This window comes from Durio zibethinus, chromosome 11 (genome assembly GCF_047325235.1).
Source record: "Durio zibethinus cultivar Kanyao isolate XHJ-2024 chromosome 11, ASM4732523v1, whole genome shotgun sequence".
Taxonomy (NCBI): Eukaryota; Viridiplantae; Streptophyta; class Magnoliopsida; order Malvales; family Malvaceae; genus Durio; species Durio zibethinus.
The window spans coordinates 717,792-745,100 of NC_143172.1; the positions used below are offsets into that span (position 1 = coordinate 717,792).

The 27,309-nt window shown below is 31.8% G+C and overlaps 5 protein-coding genes across 11 annotated transcripts; 1 reads left to right on the plus strand and 4 right to left on the minus strand.

The window, feature by feature from the left end:
• Positions 1-5,439: 5,439 nt before the first annotated feature.
• LOC111289607 (glycerol-3-phosphate acyltransferase ATS12, chloroplastic-like) lies at positions 5,440-11,367 on the minus strand. Of its 4 annotated transcripts, none has more exons than XM_022880789.2 (13): positions 10,919-11,367; positions 9,967-10,064; positions 9,310-9,396; positions 9,082-9,179; positions 8,408-8,465; positions 7,724-7,825; positions 7,571-7,632; positions 7,370-7,480; positions 7,170-7,248; positions 6,722-6,841; positions 6,541-6,654; positions 5,887-6,054; positions 5,440-5,771 (listed from the first exon to the last, which is right to left on the minus strand). In XM_022880789.2, the coding sequence occupies exons 1-12, from the start codon at positions 11,229-11,231 to the stop codon at positions 5,920-5,922; spliced, it is 1,377 nt and encodes a 458-aa protein (XP_022736524.1). In that variant the 5' UTR covers positions 11,232-11,367; the 3' UTR covers positions 5,440-5,771; positions 5,887-5,919. The 4 variants fall into 4 exon arrangements, with proteins under 4 accessions (XP_022736524.1, XP_022736523.1, XP_089623581.1 ...); XM_022880788.2 differs by having other exon boundaries at positions 9,082-9,194; XM_089767455.1 differs by lacking the exon at positions 6,722-6,841 and having other exon boundaries at positions 9,082-9,194.
• A 1,134-nt stretch (positions 11,368-12,501) lies between these two features.
• On the minus strand, positions 12,502-14,127 carry ATDAD1 (Defender against death (DAD family) protein). The gene is made up of 5 exons (XM_022880793.2): positions 13,969-14,127; positions 13,838-13,885; positions 13,245-13,332; positions 13,124-13,167; positions 12,502-12,812 (listed from the first exon to the last, which is right to left on the minus strand). The coding sequence occupies exons 1-5, from the start codon at positions 14,056-14,058 to the stop codon at positions 12,729-12,731; spliced, it is 354 nt and encodes a 117-aa protein (XP_022736528.1). The 5' UTR covers positions 14,059-14,127; the 3' UTR covers positions 12,502-12,728.
• Positions 14,128-14,377: 250 nt separating this feature from the next.
• Positions 14,378-18,139, minus strand: LOC111289606 (las1-like family protein). 4 transcript variants are annotated; one of them, XM_022880778.2, is made up of 10 exons: positions 17,904-18,139; positions 17,736-17,827; positions 17,593-17,655; positions 17,398-17,504; positions 17,220-17,275; positions 16,934-17,108; positions 16,726-16,788; positions 16,560-16,643; positions 15,553-15,843; positions 14,378-15,400 (listed from the first exon to the last, which is right to left on the minus strand). In XM_022880778.2, the coding sequence occupies exons 1-10, from the start codon at positions 18,084-18,086 to the stop codon at positions 14,589-14,591; spliced, it is 1,926 nt and encodes a 641-aa protein (XP_022736513.2). In that variant the 5' UTR covers positions 18,087-18,139; the 3' UTR covers positions 14,378-14,588. The 4 variants fall into 4 exon arrangements, with proteins under 4 accessions (XP_022736513.2, XP_022736512.2, XP_089623580.1 ...); XM_022880777.2 differs by having other exon boundaries at positions 17,593-17,664; XM_089767454.1 differs by lacking the exon at positions 16,726-16,788.
• A 226-nt stretch (positions 18,140-18,365) lies between these two features.
• LOC111289608 (NAD(P)-binding Rossmann-fold superfamily protein) lies at positions 18,366-21,026 on the plus strand. The gene is made up of 7 exons (XM_022880791.2): positions 18,366-18,483; positions 18,805-18,907; positions 18,994-19,082; positions 19,210-19,265; positions 19,716-19,862; positions 19,968-20,093; positions 20,590-21,026. The coding sequence occupies exons 1-7, from the start codon at positions 18,383-18,385 to the stop codon at positions 20,868-20,870; spliced, it is 903 nt and encodes a 300-aa protein (XP_022736526.2). The 5' UTR covers positions 18,366-18,382; the 3' UTR covers positions 20,871-21,026.
• A 272-nt stretch (positions 21,027-21,298) lies between these two features.
• LOC111289609 (uncharacterized) lies at positions 21,299-23,375 on the minus strand. The gene is made up of 5 exons (XM_022880792.2): positions 23,178-23,375; positions 22,983-23,056; positions 22,057-22,700; positions 21,728-21,839; positions 21,299-21,572 (listed from the first exon to the last, which is right to left on the minus strand). Exons 1-5 carry the CDS (start codon positions 23,250-23,252, stop codon positions 21,533-21,535), a joined length of 945 nt encoding a protein of 314 aa, XP_022736527.2. The 5' UTR covers positions 23,253-23,375; the 3' UTR covers positions 21,299-21,532.
• Positions 23,376-27,309: the final 3,934 nt, after the last annotated feature.

A 27,309-nucleotide genomic window follows, 5' to 3' on the forward strand; every position in this document is an offset into this window, starting at 1 on the left:
ATTTCTAAGTCTAATAAACATAATCTTTTTCTTTTTACTCTTTAATGTATTTAGATTTCAAACATAATCATGTAAAGATTGAATTTTGATGCTAATTAAGTCAAAAAAATACATGCATTCATGTATTAAAACTTGCGAAAGAGAAACCAATTTTTTTTTCTTTTATTCGCCAAAATAATTGAGGATTAAAACTTAAATTATGCAAATATCATTGGTTATATGACGTTTTTCCAACATCAATGATTTTTTTTCGAACCTTTGATTCAATAAATAATTAATACATATATTTTATGTTTAAATGATAAGATTTGAAATTTTTAAAAAATTATTGATATACAATTAATTTTATTTAATTTTAATGTGAAATACAACAACAAAAATCATAATTAAATGTGTATTTCCTTTGAAATATATGTTTTTAGCTACGGCAAATGCCAAGCAACATTAATGATAGTAATAATGAAAGAAATAAATCTTCACATGGAGCTCAGTAAATACAACTATTGAAGAGAGATATTGTTCTGGGTTTTGATTTGACCATCCAAATTGCATTTTATTATTATTTATTAGATTTAATAATTTAAAATATGATATAACAATATGATATAAATACAATATAAATATAATACGTTTTAAAATTATAATAATAATTATATATATTTAATAAAATAAAAAAATTATGTTTCATATTTTTATATCGATATAAATTATGATACATAATTTTTATATAAAATATAATATAAATATATAAATTTTAATATTTTACATTATATAAATACATGAATAATCAAATTTATTATTTATCACATCTCCAAAAATAAGAAATTACACGTGTAGTCATAAAATTTTGAGATAAATATTATTTTTATACTTTAATTTTAAAGAGTAATTTGTTGATTTTTTATTGAAAAGTGTTATAATGAACTTGTCCTTATGTTATCAAAATCGTCTTTTTTTTTTTGCATGAAATATGAACTGACACGTAAACAATGATGACGTGAAATATTTTATTTTATAGTCTTAAATCCTAATTATAAAAACTTTATATTTTATATCCGCTTCTTCTCTTTTTCAAACTCTCTGTCTTATCAATTATCATTGAACTTCTCGTATCATCATTCGATTGCATAAAATAATTATGTCACGGTAATATATATTTTTTATTTAAATTATATTATGTAATTATATTAATAAAAAAGTAATTATTAATTATATATTATATGTGATAATTAAATAATAAATATTTATTGTAATAAATAATTATTTTTTAATAATATAATTATATGATATTATTTAAATATAAAAAATTTATATTAAAAAATATAATTATTTCATATAATTTTTTTTAATTATTAAAAATTCATATTTCAAATATTGACGGTTGCTGTCTATCCACCTTTTAGTATTAGTGTCGGCAACTGATATCGAAATTTGATAACAAATTTTCCTATTTTTTATTTTAATTTCATCTTTAATCCACCAATTTAGATTTTCCAAAATAAAAACTTTAAATAGCTCTATACCGAAGCTTAAATTTCGTTTTTTTTTTTTATCTTTCAAAAACCTCATTTTTGCAGCTTCAAATCTCAAATAGAACCCTAAATTCCCTTCATTTCCCTTCTCTAAAACCTTATTTCTTGAATGGAAAAAAGAAAATTTTATGACAAATGTACCAAAAATTGCTGAATTTAATTAATAATACAAAGCTTCGTGATTCCCTATATTAATTAATATTTCGATATGTAGGTGCATTGGACAACAGTTCAAGTACAACTCAATTTTTTCTATCACTCCCACTTAATCAAATGGATTTTTGATACATTTGATAATTTAAAATATAATATGATAATATAATATAAATATAAAATATAAAAATAATATGATTTTATAATTTTATAATAATTATATTTAAATTTACTAAAATTTAAAATATATATTTTATATTTATATGTCAATATAAATTATAACATATAATTTTTATATAAAATATAATATAAATATATAAATTTTAATATTTTATATTATATAAATAAACGTACCGTCAAATTTAATTTTAGTGAAATGAGGATGATGGCATTTAGGATCAATGGCATTGTAATTTTTTTTAATTTTTTAATTTTTATCTTTAAAATTTTAATGTTAATCTAAAAATAACTTACTCTTATTTTTTAATTTATTTTTATTTAATAAATTAATAAATAAATTTTATTATATAATAAATTAATTAATAATTAAATTTTATTTGAATTTTTAATTATTAAAATTTAATAATTTATTAACAAAATTATCATTTAAAATAATTTAATAATTTTATAAACATTAAATCATTTACACTTTTATCACGTGTAATTTTTATTTTAATAATATTTTTAATAATTATTTTTATTCTCATTATAATTTATTTATCATTACAATTATTTTTATATCTAAATATATATAATTATTGATTTCAATCTTATTTTTATAATAATTAATTTTATTTTCATTATTTTTTTAATTTTTAATTTCATCAAAATTAATCTAATTATTCATTTAAATGAACCCTAACTCAATGCATTTATGAAAATTAATTAGTAAATTATAGAATTCGGTTGTAGATTTCCTTGTTATAGAAATTTTTAAATGAGAGTTTCTTGATTCAGTTCAAAATAAAACGAAATAAACAACTTTTTTGCAGTCCTATCATGTTGATCTTAAAATCGTATGTATCCTATTGCTTCCCGATAATAAAAAAGGACGGTGCTCACAAATGGTCTAAATCAAACAAAATTGGGACCCAAAATTAAGGCCACCCTGCGATAAATGATGATGTGTCGTCTCATGTTTGATATTCTCAACAGCTCGTCCACCTGAAATTAAGCAGCAGTTATTAATTTGTCTTGGCATTCAGTGCATTGGTGGGTACATTTTAGTTACATTAAAATGATATATTTAAAAATAATTTTTATATTAAATTTAATATTATATAATATTAATTGTTTTTTGTTGATTTTGATTGGATTCATTAAATTTCAATAGATTAATTTATTTTGATTTATACGTAGATGTGGAATATTTTTTATAATTTATAATTTATTTTTATTATTGATTATTGTTAATATAATAAAAATAAAAATAATTGATAAATTAATTTTTAAAAATTAATTTTTTTTAAAACTTTATTTTTTTCTATTCAAAATTCATAAATATTTCATTATCTTTCAATAATTAATCATGCTCTTTCTCTAAAGTTTAACAATTATAAAACTAAAATTAAAATTTTTATCTTAATATTTAATACTCATTTAAATATTATATGATGAAATTAAGTGTTTAAAAATATCATAATAGATTAATGATATTATTTTTTATACTTCTAAGCTTATTTATTTGGTTTTTAAAAATATAATATATTTATTTGATAAATTATTAATAGTATTATTATGTATAAATTCATGTATATTTATAAATATATTTATATTAAATCATAAAATTTAAAATAATGTATTAAAATAATTGATACTAATATATATATTTTTTAAAAAATCGGAACATTATCCAACGAAGGATTAACAACCATAGGAACACTTGTTTCCCGGTGGAGGTGAAGATCGGGGTGGCGCGTGGGCATCACAACCCACTTGTTCAGGCGACATTTGTATCTTTGGGGGGGGTTTCAATTCCAACCTTTATTTCTCATTTGACTTCGTAAATCAAGTCAAAAGGGATCCCAATGAGCTTATCCGATGGTGATGCCTCACCCACTACAGCATTTTGTGCATCTGACGGGTCTCGTGACCCCACTTCCCACCAGTCTCCAGCCGCCACGTGCTCAATAGGTCAAATTCTACCCTGCAATAATATTTGGCAGGGAATTTTCCAATATCTTTAGTAGCCACTAGCTAGGGTCTACTCTTTTCTCTTGCATTCTTACCCTTTTTCCCAAATTAAACCGTTATTTATCAAGCATTTTAATCGGAAAGTTCAATCAAGTATGACAAGAAAAATGATGAAATTGGAGAATAACAACAGAAAGATTGTGCCATTGATTTATTTTAATTTTAATTATTTCAATTACCAAAAGAAAATTACAATGGAGTTAGATTTTACATGTGGCTTTGGGTGTGAATCAAAATGGAGGATAATCATAATTATGTTAGAAGAAAATAGATAAAAGGAGGAGGTGGTGGAGGACACAATCAGTTCAAAAAGGACATAATAATTGGTTGAAAGAGTAATAAGAATCAAGCCTGCCTAAAAAGATTTTATTCTCATGCTTTTCCTTGGAAAAGTACAAAACATGAGAAATCAACAATTTTCAGAAAAAACTATCATTCTGCATTTTTTGGCAACATTGAAGAAAAATCACAGACACCTATCATAAATTAGGTTTAATTTCCAAGAATCTGGCACATTGGCAGAGCACTAAAGCCTCACCCTTCACCACAAAAACCTCGTGGAACCAACATTAATCAAATAACAGTAGGTACATAAAGAAAGGCATGCCCTTGTATTTATGGTTGTTGTAACCCAAATTTATATATATATAAAAAAAAAAAAAAAACATAAAAGAAGTGAAAGGAAAGGCATTCTCGTGCTTTGTCTTGAGTTTAGTTTAACAAATGGGAAGATGCAGTGGGGATTGTGCTTGTGATCTTCCCCTTTGCCCTTTGCACAACAAACAATTAAAAATCAAATACAAGTAAATATGGGAGGCAGAGAAGCAAAACTAGAGATGTAAAAGCTTTGCTACTTGTCAGTATTGTAGACTATATTTGACGAACAATTCTAGATTTTTCATTCAGCACGTGAGGTGCACTTAATAACTTATATAAAATAACACTACTATTGTAATGACTTACATAAAATAATACTACTACTGTTCTGTACTGCTTATATCGTCCAAAACCAAACATCTAAGTATACATGTCAGTTCTCTGTGTTTGACAATGTCACTTTCCTTTTCTTTTTTTTTATAATTAAATATATTTTTACACGTCATTCTCTTTTGCTATCTTATTAATAAGGAATGACATGAGTCGTATGTCATACTTACCAATGAAATGCAGACATAACAAAGACGAATGAGAATGCAAAGCAACAAAAATATATAAAAGCAAACATAGAGGCAATGGTATAAATAGCAATGAAACTAACCATTTCACTAAAATACACAACAGTTACAGAAACAAGGCATCCCTTCTCTTCATGAAATAGAAAACAATTAAATTACGCTCAATTACGGACTTCAAAGAAAGGTAATCATATTCAGACTTCAAATAACAAGTATAAGAGCCAATTTATTGATAATAAAATTAAGATTCCAATTAGAGAGAATCTGCTCTAAAGGTTGCCTTATTACTGCGTTGCGTTTTTTTGATTTACTAGGCATACATGTTTGATTCTTGAGCACTGTTCCTATATATTTTCCGGGCATATTGGTTATTTGTGTCATCTTCATTAAAAGAGAATAAATAATTATGGGACCTTTAACTCAAAAATATGATGTTATACATCGAATTTGAATCGATCATATACACGTAAGAATTGACTGTTGACTACGGGCGAGTCTTTGTAGAAAATAAGATCTGTACAGCACAAACCTGAAGCAGTACTTTTGGGATAGCTTCAATTTCTGATGGATTCGGCTCCAATAAAAGGCAATCTACCGTTGATGTCATTGATAGGCATCAAGAAAAAAATAGGGTTCTTCTTGCAGAGCATTCGTTTATGTACGAATCTGATGGCTTTCTTGTTATGAGTCAGAAATTTATGCAATGAAAAGACTTGACCTGCAGCAAATCAAACCAAGTTGAATAAAATATAATATTGGGAGGTTCTCATTCTAACACTGCAGAATGCATTGGTTGTACACTTAATACACCAAAAAATTATGCATGTACGTACAACGCAATGTTGAGACCCATAATAAGGTTTTGACTAGTTCCATGGCTGCGACAAAAAGACACCTGCAGTTGATGCCTCTAACCCTTGTTTGCCATGTACAGCAGATTTGAGGACATCGTATTGCTCGGTCACAGATTTATACAGAGCTTGCGTATATACATCCTTAGCCTGTCCAAAAGGAAAGCCAAATCATACTAAAGCAATCAACAAGCACACATAGATGTGACAAAGTTCTTTAGAAAGTAATCATCTAGAGTTCTAGGCATAGCAATGAAGGGAAATTTTACTAAAACCAACAAAGACCTCTACTGATGAGACTTTATGAGCCAGGTTTCAGTGTCTTGGCTAATTTTATGCAAATTGTTATGGCTCACATCCCCATGGAAACACTTAGTATGGCTAAACATAATTATGCATGTGTATTTGTGGTATAGTCATTTCGTCAATATGAAGTTACGATGTTACAGTCTATCTGCATGCCTGGTTGATCATCTTTAACATAGATGATAAAGCTCGTGTCAGCACTGATCAAATGCTGTATCATACAACAGCCAAGACACACTATTTTTCTCATTTTAGAGAACTGGATTGACTTTTCAAATACCATATAGTGGTCAAGTATCAGAAACCATATGTATAATAGCATAAACCAACCTCTTCAGACTTTTCACAAGAAGCGGCAATTTCTGGGAGGCTGATTTTTTGCGCTATTGATAATCCAGCTCCATGAAATGTGATAATTCTTTTTTCTCCAATTTCTTTTTCTACCTGAAAAAAATGCCATTAAGTCACGAGAAAATTTTAAAATGACCGAAACTGACAAGCAAAGACACACCTGGGGTGGAGGGGGCATGATGTCATAGCACAATAGAGCCAAGGGATATATATGCCCTGCTGCACCTGAATGTTCTATGAGCCTTCTCATATTGTCCACTGAAGAAGAATCAAAAGGTGCCTGACTCCCTTAAATTAGTATGAATGAACACAAGCTTATCACAAAAAGAGTAGAACAAGATTCTGTGATTCTATCTTCTACTCAAGCTGTAACATTTGGTTTCAAATCCAAATGGATAATGCAAAGGCTCATTGTCATGATTGCCTCTTCCAGAGAATTTTTCTCATAGAGTAATATGTTCTGGATTGGGCTTGATATGCCCATGAAAACAGCTTTTATGCATTTCTAACTTTACACCTAACAGTTCTTTATTACAAGATGAAATAGATACAAGACAAACTAAAGAAATTCTTTAAAAAAAAAAAAAGTTAAAGGCTCAAAATCTTACTGGATACCATTCTTCTGTAAAGGGATCTGGGCGGTCCCTGCCACCACTTGGTGCAATCCATACTATTTTTGAGCCACCCCTATAATAAAACAAAATTTTTGGTCTAAGGTTGCACATTTATAGTGAAACACCACAATGAAGATTCAAGCATGTTAACACAAGTTATCATCCTAAAAGTATGACAATGTCCATTAAGGTACCTTAGCAGCAAAGCCATCTCTTTCAGACTTCTTGTGTTCACTCTTCTTTTCATCTCAGCAAGCTCAGGAACATCAAACATGTGCTTTTTGGAGTGCACGCATAAAAGATTCCTAAAATGAACTAGTAAAACTTTTTTAGTAAGTGACTCTTTAGCATATTTTGGAAAATCAGTTCAGAATGGGTAGTAACTATTTTAGTACCTTCCCATGCTAAAAGGCTTGCAAAGAGGATCAGCTATGACTCTATCCCCTGCAACATAGATCTTCAGCATAGAACATAAATTATGATTAAGCAGATGGATAATGGCTATTACGGCAGTCTCAGAATGGAAAATTAATTTAAGGGGGAATCACCATGTTCTCAGCGACATGTGGATTTGTTTTCTCAAGCAATAATGCAATGATGTGTGGGTCAGCTTCAGTTTGATGGTTTGATATAAGTACAACATTGTGACCCTGCAATCAATTGTCTAACAATTATATCTATAAAAGCCAGCTAAATGTAAAAGATATAGTCAACACTACATACTTCCCAAGTCCTAGTTGCATGTAAAAAACTACTGAATGTTGAAACTTAGTATGACCACTTTTAGTTTATGCCAACATAAAATTGCAAGTTAAACACCATAAAAGTTCCTTGTGATCACTAAGATATAAGTTCAGCTTTGCTTAAATAATAAAAATATAAAATTACCATAACCTAAAATTGATGAAAATTAAGAAATTAAAAGAAAATGGAAACAAATTTAAACACACAAAAACCTGTTATCTGTATTTGTTTCTTGGATACATGTTCTTATTAGTTATTAAACAAAGAACATAAGTACTCTAGTAGTCAAAGTGAAAATTTTCATCAACTTACTACCAAGCAGCTCTATCACGAATAAATCAAGTTATGATCTTTAACAGTATGTCTTTTCAAATGAAAAACATGACAAGAACATTGTGCCACATTATTGTGAATAGATGATTCAGTAAAACTCAATCATGTTCAGAGGAATCCCAGGAAAGGGGAGAAAAACAACTCAGCATTGGCACCTGCTTTAGCTTCTCTTCTATCTCATAGAAAAGAGAAAGATTGCCAACATATGAATTTCTGCAACAAATATAATAAATAGATGTTAAGAGAAGTAATGAAACTGTATATATGCTACAAGCAAAATAAAATGTTGCTGGGAACGGGAAAGAGAGTGAAACATACAAATACATGCAGCTCTTTCTCTGCATTATTGTCAATACAGTTGATGAGAAACAATCAAACATGAAGAACAGAAAGACTACTTAAGACCCTATGAATATTAAGAGCTTTTCATCCACCAACAGACAATCCTTTGCGTTTTTGACAATTTCTAAATGTAATATTACTTCTTTTTAATAGAATAATCACTTGCTGATCAAGAAACCTTCATGGAATTTATGAAAGAACCACCAAACAGAATGCAAAAAATAAGAAACATAGAACAAGCTTAAACTTAGATGGTCTCAAAAGGTAGGTAATAATTAAGCATTAATCATAATCCTTATTGCATTCATTGATGTCCTAACAACTAACCATAAAATCTAGTACCTTGGTTTACTTAATAGAGTTATGAAATTGAAAAACGACAAATTCCTTCACCAAAGCACATCTTGAATTTTCAGGGGAGCTTTCTGCAAACTAAATTGATATACGAAACCAGAATAGGAGAACAGGGTGGAATTTGTCCCCTCACCTGAAATTAATCAAAGGCCGAAAATAATTTTGACCAAACATGTAGTAGTCAAATGGCTCTCGCAAAGCTCGGTGATAGGTTTCAAAGACAAAAGGATCCTGAAAAATTACTGTCTATTTCACACAGAAGTTTGTAAAAACTATAATCTGTATGCAATACCTTAAAATGGAAGTTCATATATGTTACAAATTGCAGAATCAGCTTAAAAGAGCATTTTAGTACGATTACCCGCAAATCCAAAAGCATACGGTCAAATGCAACAGCCATGTTTGACAACACAATCCCAACAGCTGCAGGATCTCCACTTTGGAAAACCTAAATATTGCACATGCAAAAGATTTTCTATTTAAATTTTCAGAGGTACAGGTACAAGGTAAACACTGAGTGATAAGGTTTACCCAAATATTGCAATCTTTAGGTGATAAACTATTAAAACCATCCAGTTCAAACCAAAATACTCTTCCACCAAATTTTAAATACAGATACAACTTTTTTTTAAAAAAATCCAGGGCTAAACTGACCTAAAAAGAGACCAAGAAATTTTTTAACAAAAAAGACAAACTAGAATTTCAAGAGAAGTTATATCACCTTATTTAGCATTATGAAGTTTACACACCTGGTTCTCATAACACATAGTGTATCTTAAGCCAAGTATAAATCGTGCATTGACTGTACAACTACAAAGATTTAAAAACATATGATGGTAGACCTGCTAAACTATGAGCTTATTAAAGACACAAAACCCTGATAGTACTTTCTAGAATAAAAAAGAGAGGAAGCTTGATGCAGAGACCTAAACCAACATATTCTACGCAGAGGAGAACCTATCATATCTAGAACATACATTAATGCGCACTAAGTAAGAGTTAAAGTATAATAGTTTACTGCATTTCTATAATTCTGATACAATTCTTCCATTCCTGCTGCGACATTTGGAGGTAGCCTTCCTGCTTCTACTTCCTTCCTAATTCCAGAGAGGAGTTCTGTAGACAAATAAGTAGCATGAGAGAATAAAAACAGTACTCTAGTTGAATTTTGGAACTACAAATGGCTGTAGTTGAAAGTAAACAACAGGATATATTCAAAGTGAGGAAATGTTTTCTTTTATTTTCTGGATCCCTTTTTATGCTCCTCAAAAAACCGAGTACATTTTTCTTTTTCAGAACCATCAAAACGTTATTCATTATATTCCAATACATAGGAGACAAATCTCCAAGTTTTCTTTTACTGAAGTCTTAAAAATCTAATGAGTTTCCTCATTCTTGATCAACCTAAGTTGGCTAAATGCTAAATGAGCTGTTATAATACTTGAACATGTTCTTGATCAATAACAGAGTCCAGCAAACTTTATTTCTACAGCATCTTATTCCTAACATCCATTCATATTCTTAAATAAACATTTGTTTTAACCCAAGCTTCTTTGAAAACCACAAAAAAGATTTAGCATTAAGCCTTCATTAACTAATAAAACGACATTTTCTTAAAAGGCTATTTTTATGATGTAAGCAATTTAGTATTTGTTCTTTCATTTTCTATCTCAACAAAAAAAGGCAGTTGACTGACATATAAAAACATAACAAAATTGTCCAATAGCAATTCTTTATGCTCGCAGTTTTTATAAATAATTCCCTTTCCTCACAAGGAAAGGAAAAGAAGAAGAAGAAGAAAAAGTTATAATATTTATTTATAATACCTGTTTCTTTTCTTCGGAAATAAACAAGGGAAAAAAAAAGCATCATACAGTAATATTTAAAATATTTTATTTGTTTAAATAAATAAACATAAAAAAATATCTTTTTAAAAATGAAAAAGAAAAAAGAGGTAAAGGAAAGCGAACCTTGCTCGGAGCGAGCTTCAAGGAAGGTACGGGAATGCTCAACCTCCGGCCTCACGCCTCCACCACTACCGGTGGCAGCGGCACCGGATTCCTTATCTTGAACGAGCTCAGCCATTGCCTTAGCTTTCAAGGAGTAAAACACGCAAGAGAAACTCCTGGTTGTTGTTCTGGAAGTAGATCGAAAGCGGTCGAATCGCTGAAACGGAACCAAAGAAGAAGAAAACGAAGAAGGAAAAGAAGAAGATTTGATCGAGAAGGAAAACGTAGACCTTGTGGAAGTGCCGGTGAAGAATGGGAGATGAAAGCTAGACATTAGAGACTAGTCTTTGAAACAATGAGCGAAAGAAATATGAGTAAAAGAAGGAGAAGAGAATAGAAATGTAGACTTCCATTTTTCTTTTTTTTTTGGATGGCGTTGGACGGGTGAGTTGGAGGAAGCACGTGATTTACATCGCCCGAGAGCGGACGAATAGGGTAATAGATGCAGATTGATGACGTGTATGGTTATGGATTGGGGAGGATATCGGCAAGTGTGGCATCCAACGGTTTTCCTTTTTTCTTTTATTCTCTTATTTTTTTATATTATTTGAGACTTCTTTTTTTAATTTTCGAAAAAGGTTTCTGGGCAGGGGCAGATCCTCAGAGGCTGGGACCATTTTTGTCAGGTTGCCTATGGGCTGACCAATGAAAAGCCCTTTCATCTCAGTCGGATCGGTGCATTTTGTTCTTCTATTGTGACTACTGACCACTTTCTTTTCCTTTTGTTTTTTTTCCTCTTTTAGCACTCAGTGAAGGGATCAATTAGTATAATTTTTCCACTCCCAACAATGAAATACAATGTTTTTTATATGAACTTTCAAAATTAAATCCACAATTAATTTAAATCAAAATAATATTTTTAATTTTAACTATTTTGATTAAAAAATAAAAAATGTAAAACTAAACTAAGAATGAAAAAGGTTATAATATATATATATATATATATATTCTCCTTTTATAAGAGAAAATATAAGATTATATAAATACTAGCATTTATTTTTCAACCATCTAGATTATTGTACATATGAGATGTATGATAAATTTTTACATTTATGGCATGATCTTGACCGATCAAAGCGTATGATAGGCAAGTGCAAATAAAAATAATAGAAATGGGATTTGACAATAGAAACTAGCTACCATATTTTTTTCTCTTTTTTTTTTTTTGTTTTTTGTTTTTAAGTGACAGATGATTAAAGCTTGGATGTTCCTTGGGGACAATAGAAAAAGCTCAAACAACATCAATGAGAAATACGAATCAAGAAGACAAGGAGATACAATAAATCAAGCATTGACTATCAAATAGTAGGATTACAAATTTATGATGTTTCAATAATTTCAATATAGACCAAACTTTTATCATGCAATTCCCATTGAACTAACTATTATCCAAAACATAGGCAACTGCTTCCCCCTAAAATTCTTCATTTAGATTAATGACATTTTAGGCATTTTCAAGGGATTTTAAGAAATACGATTAGCAGATGACCATTGTTATATCAGCTTATCAGCTGAGTTCAAACATATAAAGAAAGATAACCGAGGAAAGTAATCAGAACAAGTAAATTGACATAATGTCTTTTGTTCTGTCCAAGTAATTTCGAAACTCTTTAGCCAAAGATAAAACATCAAATTACTACTACAATTCCGGATTAAATATGCTGCATGGATAAGCTCATAATGTCGGTCTAAGATTTTCATTTCATGCAATAACTATGAATCACTGCCAGAAACGGAGAAAACAGCAGTCCAGCAAACCTGGATGCACCATTTATCCAAGGAAATTCATGATCACTAAATGGAGCACTAAGTTGCAAAGAACAAAATCTGCAAAAGCTCGCTCAGGTGGTAGATCCTGCAATTGATATGAGCATTATCAAGTTAAGGATTTAACAGGAAGAGGATATTCACTCCTATATATACCCATTACCCAATGCCCACCTCTCCCTTAGGGCAATAAAGGGTTTAATAACTTAAAGGGAGAAAACATGTTATTTTCGGGGGTTTAAAGCAGTTCAAAAGCATTGGTTTAAGTTAATCCATGAAAGAAAGATTTGAACTCCTCAAATCATTTGAATTTAGAAGGATAATAAGATCGTTCCATTTTGTATTTCTTTCCCCTGCCTCGTAAGAGTAATGTATAAGACAGAAAACATGAAAGCTTACCTTGAAATCCTTGTTTTCTTTGTTCACTTGAATACGAAGACAAACTGAATCCAATGCAACCAACTCGTTGTCAGAATAGTTCTTTTACCTAGCAAAGAGTTATGATAGAAATTTCACTTACCAGCAAGGACTGCTGTTCCAACACAAGAAAGCACTCCAGAAAGAAATGAGTTGAAAGGAAATGATCCCACAATAGCCATGTACACCACCTATGGATCCTCAATGGAAACCAAGATTTAAGAAGGCACAAGCTTTCCAACGTATATACAACTAAATTAAATATAAAGGAATAGAAGTATAGAAATACTCAAACAAAAATGGGGTTGCAACAATGGGTGGAGGAAGAAATATAAAGAGTAGCAAAGCAAAATCAAAAGATACATGACCTTAATCCAACAATTAAATAGGGAGCAATCTATTTACATCTATTCTAATCTTGCTCTCATGGAATTTCAAAATATTTAGTTGTTTGCCCTTAAACTCATTAATTTGATTCAATGTCTACCTGAATTTTCTAATGAAAACTTCAGAATTTCTAATTTGTCATTACAATTCATCTATTTTTAAGTGCACCTTGAGGAAAACTTCTATAATGGATGAAAAATAGTGAGAAAGCAAAGATTTAGAAAACCCAGAGGAACAAAAATCAATATTTTTCAGTCACTAAATATCAAGCAATATACAAAACGGATTTCTGAAGATGAACGGAAGTACCTGAATCAGAGCGGTGAAGACTGCGAAACCCACATATAGATCAATGATCTGTAAATAGAAAACCCCAATAAAAGTTTAAGATTTGGAACAAATAATTGAGAGTTGAAAGGGGAGGGAAGAAGGAGAGAGACCTTGAGATTAACAGGAGTGGCAGCGTAAGCCGATCGAAGCGAATGGAATAGGGCTTGAGCGTCCTCCTTGCTCGATGGTGTTCTCCCCATTTTTGCCCTAATTTCAATTGCCTCAGATTCACCAACTGCTAAAGCTAAACTGGTAAACACTTCCGAGTCGTCCCTCTTATAACAACAAACAATGAAACAACATACATCGCTCAACAGTGATTGGACCTCAAGATTCAATCTCCATCGTTCATTCTAATTTTAAATACTATTAATTTCTAAAAAGTAATAAATAAAATTCATTCTAAGTTTAAATACTATTAATTTGTAAAAAGTAAAAAATAAAAATAAAATAAATAAAATAATTTTGAATTTAATTAGCTAAGCGAAGGTTATATAGTAGCATTATGTACAAACAGTATATATAAGCAGTTATTTTTATTTTTTTATAATAATGATGTTTAAGTAAGGGGATTTAAACTTTAAAATTTAAATACAGAATCCAAACCATAAAGAAAAAACATGCTGATGAAGTTTGAAAACTAGAATAAATTGACAAAACTGATGGCATGATGATTTAGTCACAGCTTTGAATACAATTAGATCACAGCAACACTATAGCAGTGAAGTCTCTATAGCAAAATCCTAACAGCCGACGCTATAGCCTGGAGCTCTGTTTCTCCAACTTTCTTCCAAAGTCCATCCATCATAAGATGGCCACAGGTGCCTGGTGAAGAAACATCTTCGCCACCCGATTCACCCGCTTCCTTTACTTTCTTAGGGCTTGAGAAATCCATCAACTGCATCTCATCACTAGCTTTTCTCTTGCCACTACAAGAGTTGAGTTCCCAGTTCTTCCCTTCCACTACTTCTGTATCCTTTTGGCAGTCATTATCACAGTCAAGCACTGGAATACGACCAGACGACCCAAGAGCACGAGGCAGCATACCAAGAGGACATGGGTTCCATGATTTTGCCACAACCCATCTGTTTGAGTTTCTAACACCATCTGCTGTTTTTACAAACGTGCTCTTCATTTTGCCAAGTTTAAACAGTTCTAGCTTCTTAGCTGCTTGATTGATGAATTCCTCTTCTTGACTAACAATTTTTGAGATCTCAAGTGAAGAATTTTCTTCAATTACCTCTGTACTTGACAAACCTAATGAACGAAGTTTGTTGATTTTCTCGATCAAAACACTGTTTCCAACAAGCTGCGCAAGATGAAGGGCTGAATCCATGAGATGGTTGTTACTAAAAGACGACACCAGGAGACATTTACGCAGGAGCTCCATTAGAATTACATCTGACATGCTTTTTCCTGCAGAACCTTTGGTTTCATGAGGCTCTAATTCCAGAAGATGTCTGACCAGCCATGCAAACAAAGATGAAAGATTTTCTACTTGGCAAGCCTCCTCTCTACCCTCAGATGAAGTCAGATGACCATCTAAACAAGAATCAGAAAAAGAAAATGTGAGAGACAGAGAGAGGGTAAATACAGGTCGAGGCAAAAATCTTTCACTATGCTAGTAGACAGCATGCAAAGATATAGGCAAAATGAAAAGGGACGTACAACTGAGTCAATAATTACATATTTACCCGTTTCATATTTTGATGCATCCTTTTTCCCAATCGTATCAAGAATCCTCTGAAGAAGGGCAAGAAGCAATTCTGGTTCCTTATTTGAAAATTTTGTTATCACAGACTGCCAATCATCCCATGAAGCATGTTTGTCTTGGCCTGCTTGAGAATCTTTTGCAAGTTCCACCAAGCTTGAAGAATCTAAAGCCTTCAGCAAGAATTCCATTAACACAGATACTACTTCTGAGGATGAAGTAGAATATAAGCTTACAAGACTTTTCAAGGTTTTGCTAATTTGTTTCTTAGGACCTGAAAAAATAGACACCTATCAGAAAATGTATAATTCTATTATAGACACAAAATGATTTGTACATTTTCCACAACAAGATCTCAAGCCATTCCAGTCAGATCATACACACAATGAAAACCTATAAATTCTGCACAGAATATACACCACTTAGTTTCCTTTTATCAATGGAACATTCATATAAAATGTAACAGTAAATATCCCAAGATGTTCAAAGGCGAGGTAAACCTATAATGGACCCAGAGATACAATATCATTTTCATAAAAAACATGTACCGTTCATCTCCTACATTTTGAGCTAAGCAAAGAAAGAGGAGGAAAATGAAGAAAATGAAGCCAACAGGGACAAAGAATTTATGGCTGCAGTTTTAAATATATTTACCTAAAACCGACTTCACTAATTTAAAGCTTTTGGAAATTTTGAAAACTCAACTAAGGGTGCAAATATATAAACTTCTCTTTGGCCTATAATACTAAAAGATAATAAACTGTTTCATGTAAAAGCAAAAGGTTTTCTAATAATTGATAACTCCTGTATAAGTAACTTTCTTGGGGGAAGACAATTCCTATATTCTTTCATTTGAAATAAATGAAGCAACACGTTCTAAACAGAACAATTGAAGACTAGCATAATAAGATGATTTGGTTCTAATGCTACACAATACACTTCTTCTGTCCGTATGCACCTAACAATAACTAATCATGCAGGATAGCTTACCTCCAGATTGGGATGATTGGACCTTGCCTGCCATACGTGAGAAAAATTTGCTACGGCCACAAAGGTGTTTGAACTGTCTGCCACCTGTAAGAAATAAATGATATCAACTATGCTATTTCAGATGAACAGACACTAAACGTTAGAAAGGAAAAGATTACGAAATGACCAGGTAAAGTGGCCAACATATAGCATCGGAGCCAAGCTATGTTTGATGTAGGACAGAAAAACTCTAATGTTACATTATATTAGTTACGGGGAAAAATCATATTTTCAGCATCAAAATATTGGTACAATCAAAAAGAGAAAGAAGAGACAAAAGCTCTAACGTTAGCATTTCCTCAACTACTGAAGAGAAGGGAAAACTTCAAAAGCACCTTTTCCTCTTACAAGCAAAGATCCAATTTCAGGATTCTGCTTAATTTTTATGCAGAAAGCCAACTCACGGAGTTTGGATTTGATTTCTCTTCTAATATTAATAGCTTCATCTATTTGAAATGGAATTTGCTTCTTCTGAGGTTCCCAATAATAGGATTTCAGCCAATTAAGTGCCTGAAATTATTAAGAATCATAAAACAAGTCATAAACTTAATTAAAAAAAAAAAAAAAACCACATTGTCAGATAATGTTGATGATGAGAATAAGAAAAAATTAAGAGCCCACCACAACTGAGGAATCCCGAACAATTGCGAGGGCAGGGAGGTCACGGTGAGAACCCTCTGCAATAAAACCAACGTCATGAAACATGGAAATCAGAGTCATTTTTCTTGTTGTAGCTGAGTGACTCAAAGAAGATAACCTTTGAACCACAAACTCTATACGAATTATTAGAGCTGCTTACCATGACGGACATCAATCAGTCTACGTGGAATACCAATTGCATCAGCTGCATCAGCAATTGAAATCCCAGTTCTCTTACGTGTCTTCTCAATTACACAGTTAACAAGCCTTCAAAGATTAACATCAAAAACATATCAAGCATTCCCTTTGACCCAAATTACTAAAAAAAAAATACGGAAAAAGTAAAGAAATTTACCTCAAGATTGCCATGCAATACAACATAGCTAGTATTTGTTCTGAATGTAAATCATCTTTGGATCTGTCGCTTCTACAATTAGAAACAAAATATAACTCTCTTCGCAAAATTAAAAAAAAAAAAAAGAAAAATGTAATGGTTACCGGAAGAAAGGATCGGTCAGCTGAATTTCAATGATTGAAGCAGTGACATCAATCACAACCGGTAAACAACCTCTGCTCCGCCACGTCGATATCTAAAATTGGAAACTTTATGAGAAACCCTCAAAAAAAGGAATGAAAAACATGCAGATAAAGGAAAGACTGTTATACTCTTGAGAGAGCAGAGGAAATCTTATGTGGAGAAGACGAGAAGAGAGATTTTCTAACTGATTCCCATTCGGCCCAGTTTATCCAAGGCACCAATTTGTAGCCGTTGGATGACGTTGATGATGATGAAAACTCTTGATTATAAGCGGCAATCGTTTCTTCTTCGAACCCTAACCGCGGTTCCATTGGGGGGAGACTTAGAAGAAAGAAGACGAAAGCGGGAAAGAGAGAGATTAGCCGATGGACAAAGTGCAAGGGGTTTCGTTTTTAAACCCTTCACGATCGAACGGCCACTAATGAACCTCATTACCATCCTAAACTACATCTAAGCCCTTGAAAAAAAAAAAAACCCTCAATGAACCTCTATTTTCATGCCACGTCACATTTGTATATGTTACTCAACGGCCCATTTTGGTTGCCAGCGGCTATATATTTCTCAGATATTTTCGTTATTTTTTTTTCCTCACTCCTTGTGCGGCAAGATGACGTCGTTTCGGGCCTTACTTGCTATTACAGCTCCTCTCCATTCTTTCAACACCGCCTCCTTTCCAACTCGCCGCCCCAACTCACTTCCTCAAAACCGGTCCTTTCTCCTTCACACATATATTTACTTTCCTCGTCAATATTATAATAATAATAATAAAATGTCAATTTATGTGTAGCTTTTTTTTCCCAATTTTTTAATATCTTTTTAAGTCTGAATTTTCTTGCTTTTGAAAATTTTAGGATAGATATTACTATGTTATAGAAATTTGATAGATTTGTTTTGGCTTATTTTGTTGGTAATTTGGGTATTTAGGAAAATTGATAATTTTTGTTCACTTGCTCAGCCTTTGATGTTATTTGGAAGTCAATATTAACATAGAGACGTTTTTTTTTTTCGCTGTTTTCAATGTGATTGAAGATTGTGCAAGTTTGGTGTGAGATGTAGCTATGCAGAAGCAGGAATCGAAGATGACTCAAGTTCAGCTACAATAGATGTTGTAGCTGATATCAAGAACGAAAGGGTATATGTGGACGGGACTTATCGATAAACTATTCATGTTTTGGATGTTAAATAAGTAGAGATTACTCACCAACATGTTTTTAGTAGGTTGTTGTCTTAGGAGGAAGTGGTTTTGTTGGTTCTGCGATATGCAAGGCTGCTGTATCCAAAGGCATAGAAGTTATAAGCCTAAGCAGGTCTGAAAATCTATAACTGGTTTGACTTGCTTATGTTGTCGTGAGTGATTGAGAGGTTGAAATTATTGCATGCTTGAAGTATTTGTGATAATTTGTTTGAAATCTTAAGCTTTGATTGTTTCATCAGGTCAGGGCGTCCGACCTACCCAGGTTCATGGGTGGATCAGGTTAATTGGATACCAGGCATGTTTTGTTCTCCCTTGAATAGTTCAAGATTGAGGCACTCTTTTGCTTGTAGACTTGGTATTATGTAGTTGCCATAATGTTGAATGTTAGGGGTCCTGAATTTGCTTTTGAAAATTTTCCTCCTTTGGTATGGATAGCTAATATAGCAAGGATGGCATGATTGCTGATACCAGTTAAGCTCGTTCTGTTTTAGAAGTTCAAGAAGTAACATCTCTAGAAATGTTTCATCTTTCAACTTAAAAGAAAGGGCTAACTGTCTCACCATAGTTGTTGCACGGGTTTTGCATTTGTCCTATTACCCTTTGAGTAGACTATTGCTGCACCATCAGACCTTAGATTTTGGTTTATGTAAAATCTTTCTTTGCTGTTCAGTTCATCTTAGCCTTAGTTCACTTATCCTCATTTGCCTGTGAATGCAATGTAACAATTTATCTTGTTGTTACATAGGCGATGTTTTCTATGCAAACTGGGATGAAGTACTTGTTGGGGCTACAGCTGTGGTTTCAACTCTTGGCGGTTTTGGCAGTGAGGAACAAATGAAAAGAATTAATGGCGAGGCTAATGTCGTAGCTGTAAATGCTGCTAAGGATTTTGGTAAGGATTGCCTATGATCAAGTTATAGCCAATTAAATCCTTGAGTTAAATTCTTGCTTTAGGATTTTGGTGGGAATATATCCTATGTTCTTTTTTTCCTTGCAGGGATTCCAAAGTTTATCTTAATCTCAGTGCATGATTACAACCTACCATCCTTTTTACTGTCATCTGGATACTTCACTGGAAAGAGGAAAGCAGAATCAGAAGTTCTATCCAAATATCCAAACTCTGGTAATTTGTAATGACTTACCTTATTGGTTCTTGCTCACATTTTGGAAGAATTTTTAGATGCCTGTCTAATGATATAGATTTCTTGCAAGGCGCTGTCATTTATGTCAAAAGTCTCTTCAGGATGAACAAGCAATTTTAAAAATGTCAATGCACCCAACCAATTTGAAACTAGCCTTAAGACCACAAAGGAAAGGGAGTAGCATCTAAGTGAGAACTCCTGAAGAAGAGTTATCATCAATGCCTCATCAACGTTATATGTATTCTCTTCTTTCAGAACTCATACAGACACGCAAATCAGTACTTGGTAGCATCATATGTCATTAATATGGACATGCACATCATTTATCCAATGCTTTTACTTAGATGGCCTCCTTTTCGAACTTTAACCCTTTCTACCATTCCTATTTTAACATCAAAACTCTTTCTTTTTGTGTTTTTTCCTGTACTAATCCTTATCTACTAAGTGTCTTGACTGTTTTTTGACTTTGGACTTCAGGTGTTGTCCTAAGACCAGGTTTCATATATGGAAAGAGGAGAGTGGATGGTTTTGAGATTCCACTTGATCTGGTTGGGGAACCGTTGGAGAGAATTCTTAATGCTACAGAGAACTTTATCAAGCCTCTAAGTTCTCTTCCGGCATCTGATCTGCTCTTGGCTCCACCTGTTAGTGTAGATGATGTTGCATATGCAGTCATAAATGCAGTAAAAGATGACGATTTCTTCGGCGTTTTCACAATTGAACAAATCAAGGAAGCTGCAGCAAAAGTGAAAGTTTGAATCACTTCTCCATGTCTGTGATAATCTATACACTTTCAAACACCCGCCATGACATGCTTTGATCCATTCAAATTGACTAATTACAAAGTTGAGCTGTTGTAAAATTCTTCAAAAATTTACTCATATAAATAATACTCAGGCAGAAATCATCTACCATGGAGCTTTAGTCCTTATCTTTTACAAAAGACATTGCAAATCATTGTGTGATGCGCCTTTCACTACGTGCTTGTTGTGAAGGCAACATTAAATCAACAAAATGCCTATAATTTGCCTGGGTTAAAGCATCTTTAACCGTTTTTTATCATGCAAAATAACAAAAATAACAGGCCAATGGAGCGAGAACGAAATTAAAAAAAAATGAAAGGGGAAAATTGCTTTAACCCCAAACACCCTCAAGTAACAAAAAGAAGGAATTGAACACGAAGAAGTTTACTTTCCAGCATGCAACCAAACATTATATCACTGTAAAAATATCTAGATTTCACAATCATGACAGCAAGAGCTGAAAATTGAGTGACTTGTCACTTTAAGTAATGTTGAACTATTACCCTATGGTCTATAGAACTTGCAATACACCAAATTCTTCAAAAACTACATATCCAAGCTAATTAATATCAACAAAACTTGTAAAAGCTCTCTTCCACATTGCAGAAGAATGTCTATCACTGCCTTTTCCTAGCAATACTCTGCTCCATAAGGTACCTGCATCTCAATGTCAAACTTCCACGATTAGAGAGTTCAATATAACTTCATTATTTGATAAGAGTTTTACAGATGTTATTCACCATAATCATTAGAAAAAGAAATAAATTGTCGTTTCTGACAATTGAGAGAAGAGGGCAAAATGGAATTCATACTTTCCCGTGTAGAAGCCTGCAGAATACCATGCATTTAAAAGGACAGTGAGATCAGTTTCACAGCTAGTAGTTTGACTCATTTCCCCTTCACCATCTTTCTTCTCCTTATTCTCTGCATTCAATGCAAATATAAATCTATGAGAAATTGAACAAGGAAATTATAAGTGTGCTAAACAAAAATTTCAAGAGTTTGATCATCAAATTGGGATATATTTATAGGCCTAACATTTTTAGTTTTAATAATGATATATTTACAGAATAAAATAGGCTCACTAGGTAAAATAAAAGCCTAGTAACTCTTCAGTACACTAGGGAAAAGCCACACTTACCTTCATTTATATTAGGATTAATAGAAGCTTTTGCTGTCATAGAGGATATTGCTTTTTCTGCAGCTCCCATAGCTGTTTTAACAATGTCAGAGTCTATTACCGTTGGTAAGTTTCCGTGAGCCATTGCACCATTTGGTTCAGTGCTAGTATTATTAACACATGTCCCAACCAAAGAACAGCAAGGATATGATGTACATGGAGTCACCACAGATTGATACATATATGGGCAACACGAACACATGACAGTGGAGTGTGAAGCTTGACTTGTAGGAATCAGATTCTGATATTCCTGAGAAGCACAGGAGGTACCCCATTGTCCAGCTGCGCTAGAACCCTCAGCAGAACATTGGTAATTCCAGCTACCAAATTGCTGAAGATGCTGCAGGATCTTTTGTCTCTTGTCTTCAACCTCATAATATTGGCTGAGTAATTGGTTATAGTCTTGTCCACCTTGCAAATATGAATAGCCTTTATTTCCATCTTGATTATCCGGCATAGGCAGACTAGTTGATGAATCTATATAAGGTTCAGGTATCTGTAAATGTACAGTATGATTTTCTTTAACCAGCTGAAGATCCTTTGCCTCATCCGTTTCTGTTCCAGTATTTGATGTAGCATTGCTGTTCTCTTCTTCATCCCCATGTCTTCATGAAGAGAAGTGTGTAAAAATGTAATGAGTCTCAGGTCAACAGGCAACAATGAAACAAGGAAACTTAAATAACATTAAAGAAGCGGAAAGAAAATGCAGGTGAGAAGATATTCCCCTCAAATAACAAATCATGCAATTCACAAATCACAATCATCAAAATTTAACTTTATATTAACACTTCATTTCATTCAATAATAGTTTCTGAGAGTTACTCAAAAAAGGTATTTCTGAAAATAACATATTATCTGTTTAAAACCAGGAAAAAAAAAAGGCTTACTTTACAGCCTCATCAGCAGTTTGATCAACACCAACAGAGACATTGGTCTCACTGTTTTTCATGCCATGCATCCTCTGAAGAACAAGTACAAACAACATTAAAACAAAATCCAATTACACACTTAAAAAAGTTTGATTGCTGCCACAAACTGAGAAATCCCAGATAAAATAAAACGTTAAGAAGAGAGAGGGAAACCTTGTATTTGGACATGGCGTTGTCGAAGGCGTCGATAAGGGCGGAGTCGTCCCATAGCTCACCTTCTTTGCCCATGTTTTCTGTTCTTTTATATTTTGCTTTCGAAGGTTTCTCCGGTTTTGATCTTTGTATCGGTTTTTAGATTTAGAACCAGTGGAAGCACAAGGACTAAAACCCTTCCCAAATCCTTCATTTTTGTTGGGCCTAAGCCTCCTTTGTCCTTCTCTTCTACAGTCATAAAAAAAAAAAAAAAAAAAAACATATAGTATTTAATCATTTGCATCATAATTTTAGATTTTTTTTTTTTACAAAATTCATTTATTTTTAAAAGAATTAGGCTTTCAGAGAAGTTAAATGATTTTGTTCTTTTTAATTTATGTGATTAGAGATATTATAAAATGCTTATATTCAAATTCAAACCATTTAGTATTTAATTTTTAAACAAATTCAAATTCATTTTCAAATGAAGTTGTTTATAAAAAATAAAAAAAAGAAAAAGGTATCATAAGAAGAAAATAATAATAATAAATAAATAATATATCAAAATAAATGAAGCATAGCCCAAGTCGGTGTTGTTAAACAAGGTGAAGCAAAGCCCAAGTTCCGGAGGGCTCGTGGTTAGTTTGTATTCCAATCTCAAGCAGGATAGTTGGACCCAGAATTAGCCCAATAAAGCAATTTCAAATTTAGGCCCAAATGCGGGTTCCGCAAGTTAATGGTTAGTGGTTCCCTCCATGCGAGCCAATTCAACCGAAGGTTCGGCCATTCCCATTACAAATGGCAAGTGCTAAGTACGAACCATACAGAACGAAGAGCTGAAGACCAAAAGCTCGAGGTCAAGCAGAGAAAAGAAAGCGCCTTTGCGTTTTTTAACAGTTGCTTTTACATAGAAAGTCGCAGCTGGAGCCTCAGTTTTTCGCTTTGAGAAAGAACGATAGCCAATGACTCCCAATTAATAGTCTAAATGCACATCAGATCGCAATCATTCAGCGCCCCCACCACAAAACTTTTGTGTCTTGTTGCTTCGAAAGTTCCAACCAGTCCCTCTCCCTTCTAATCTATATATTTAGTATAAGAATTTCAAGTTTAAAACTCTAATCTCAAATATTGCGGTTCGGAATCAAAGTTTGTGTGAAATATGAAGGGGTTTCTTCGAAAAACAAGAAATAAAAATAAAAATAAAAATCTTGCCCCACCCCTTCATAAAATCAAAAATGCATATTGACTTGCATGAATAAATTTTTGACTTACTGGTTTTATACATAATAAATTTGATAATTTAAAATATAAATATATAAATGTAATATTAATTAAAATTTTTGTAAAAATTATATATAAATTAAATAAAATTAAAAAATATATTTTATATTTTTATGTTAATATAAATTATGATATATAATTTTTATATAAAATATAATATAAATATATAAATTTTAATATTTTATATAATATAAATATATAAATAATTAAATCTAAATTATAAAATAAATTTAAATTTAATTATACTTTTGATACGATGCAATTAAGTTAAAAAAACTTTTAACAAAATTCAAATGCTAAAAATAGTAAGATGAGCTTTATCAAACACGATATAAAATTTTTACTAAACTTAAAAAATTCAATAAAATTTTTTTAATTATATTTATAATAATTTATTATTATTTTTTTAATCTTATCCAATTAATATCATCGTTCAGATCTTTAGTGATAGCCGGCGAAAAAAATGCTGTCCTTGGATTCTTTGCGCTTGAAGTCCAAGTCATCTACTTGCGCAACAAGTTGTTGAACTTAAAATATTATTGTCCAAGTCCAGTAATATTTAGTACTGTTTGTGCGCAATAAAGAAAATATAGTATTCCTTATTCTAGACCACTGGAAACCAGCGGACAGGTGAAATATCAATCATTTTCTTTTTTAACTTTTTCCCGTGCTTTCCTTAAGGATCGATTCACGGGAGATGCACAACAGCTGCAACCATACTGAAAAAGCATTTTCTTTAATGGGATTTGACGTCCACTTTACGATTGAGTACTCTCACGACCCTTTGCTTTGTAATTCTCATCGCCAGTCGTTTCAAATAAAAGTTAGACTGTGATAATTGTTTGTTAAATACTAAAAAAATTCTTAAGCTATTATATTCTTTTTAAATAATTTTTTATATTTGGCATTTTTATTTATATCTCATAATTAAAAAAAAAAAAAAGTTCAAAACATTGCACATCGGCCATAGGAGACAATATCGAAATGTGATTCATTTGTTTATGGATTGGGGTTTCAGCATTAGCATGAAAGCTCGGCCATTTTTCGACTCGATTTGGATTTTGAGACAAGCCCAATTGCTTCAAAATTATTTTTTAAAATATGATTCAAAATAATAGTAGAATATTAATTTTTTTATTTAAGTTTTTCGATATACTTATAATAAATATCGGAGCCTATGATTAGGGATGTAAATGACACATTAGTACTCGTAAGTTATTCGAGTTCGATTCGAAGAAAACTCGAATTCGGTTCGATTATTATCGAGTCGAGCTCGAGCTCGAGTAGCTCGACTTATCGATCGAACCGAATTCGAGTATTCTTAAATCCGACTCGAGTAGCTCGCGAGCCTAATCGAGCTTTTATATTTAAATATATTTTTATTATTTTAATTAATAAAATATTTCGAGTCCGAGTTTGAGTTCGAGCATGAATAATCGAACTCTTGTCGAGTATATGAATCGAGCTTATTTTTATATATTAATCGAGCTTAATCGAGCGAACTCGAATAGCTCGAATTCGATCACGAATCGAGCTCGAGCTTGAAAAATAAAACTCGATCGAGCTCGAGTCAAGTATCGAGCCCCGAATTGTGAGTCGAGCTCGAGCTCGACTCGACTCGATTACACCCCTACCTATGATTGGTCTTGGATAATTCTTTAAAGTTAAAAAAAAAAAGTTAATTATTAGTTTTAAGCTATTTTCATCTTAAGGTGCAAAGCTTCTCATTATAAATTGTTATAAGTAAGTGTCATAACGTCTAGATCCGGGGATCTATCGCTAGACATTGACTTTTAGGAGTCGCCACAAATCTTTTTTATCTAAGTGCGATTGGTCACCTAAGGAATCTGTCCTTTCAGGGGACACCTAAGTTTAAGGGTCCCTAAAAGAATAGGTTCAGGTCTGCTAACCAGAACAGAGTTCGGGAGTTCGGTTACGTGTGAGGAAGGTTATAGCACCCTCACAACGCCCATCAAAAGATGGTACCAGCTTAAATTTGTGTTATCCAAAAGCCTTAAAATTTTATCAAGTAATTAATTATTGAAAATTATTCTCAATTGACTCTAATACTTTTAGCAAAAAATTGAGAAAATTCCCTCACCTCAAGAGTATGCAAGAAGAACTATTGTTTCACTTGCAGAGGCTCCGTCGTCGGATTAATTAAGAAAAAATAAAAATCAAAATCAAAATAGAAAGGAAGGAAATGATGATTGTTCTTGTGTAGGAAAAATTTGAAAGTATCAAATTTTTCCCAAAAATATTTTTTTGAAATTTATTTTTTTAGGAAAATTGATACTTTCAATTTTTTCCTAAAAATATTTTTTTGAAAATTTATTTTTAAGAAAAATTGATACTTTCAACTTTTCTCCAAAAATATTTTTTTTTGAAACTTTGATTTTCAAGGAAAATTGATACTTTCAACTCTTCCTCAAAATTTTTTTTTTAATTTATTTTTAAGGAAAATTGATACTTTCAACTTTTTCCTAAAAATATTTTTCGAAAATTTTGATTTTCAAAAAAAATTGATACTTTCAACTTTTCCCCAAAAATATTTTTAAAAAATGTATTTTTAAGGAAAATTGATACTTTCAACTTTTCCTCAAAAATCCTTTTTTTTGAAAATTTATTTTTAAGAAAAATTGATACTTTCAACTTTTTCCTAAAAATATTTTTCAAAAATTTTGATTTTCAAAGAAAATTGATACTTTCAACTTTTCCCCAAAAATATTTTTTTGATTTTTATTTAAAGAAAATAGAACAAAATAAAAGTGAAAATAAATAAAGATAAAAAAATAAAGAAAAGTAAAACAAAAATAAAAATAAGATAAAGATAAAAAAATATTAAATAAATTTAATATAATAAAAAATATAA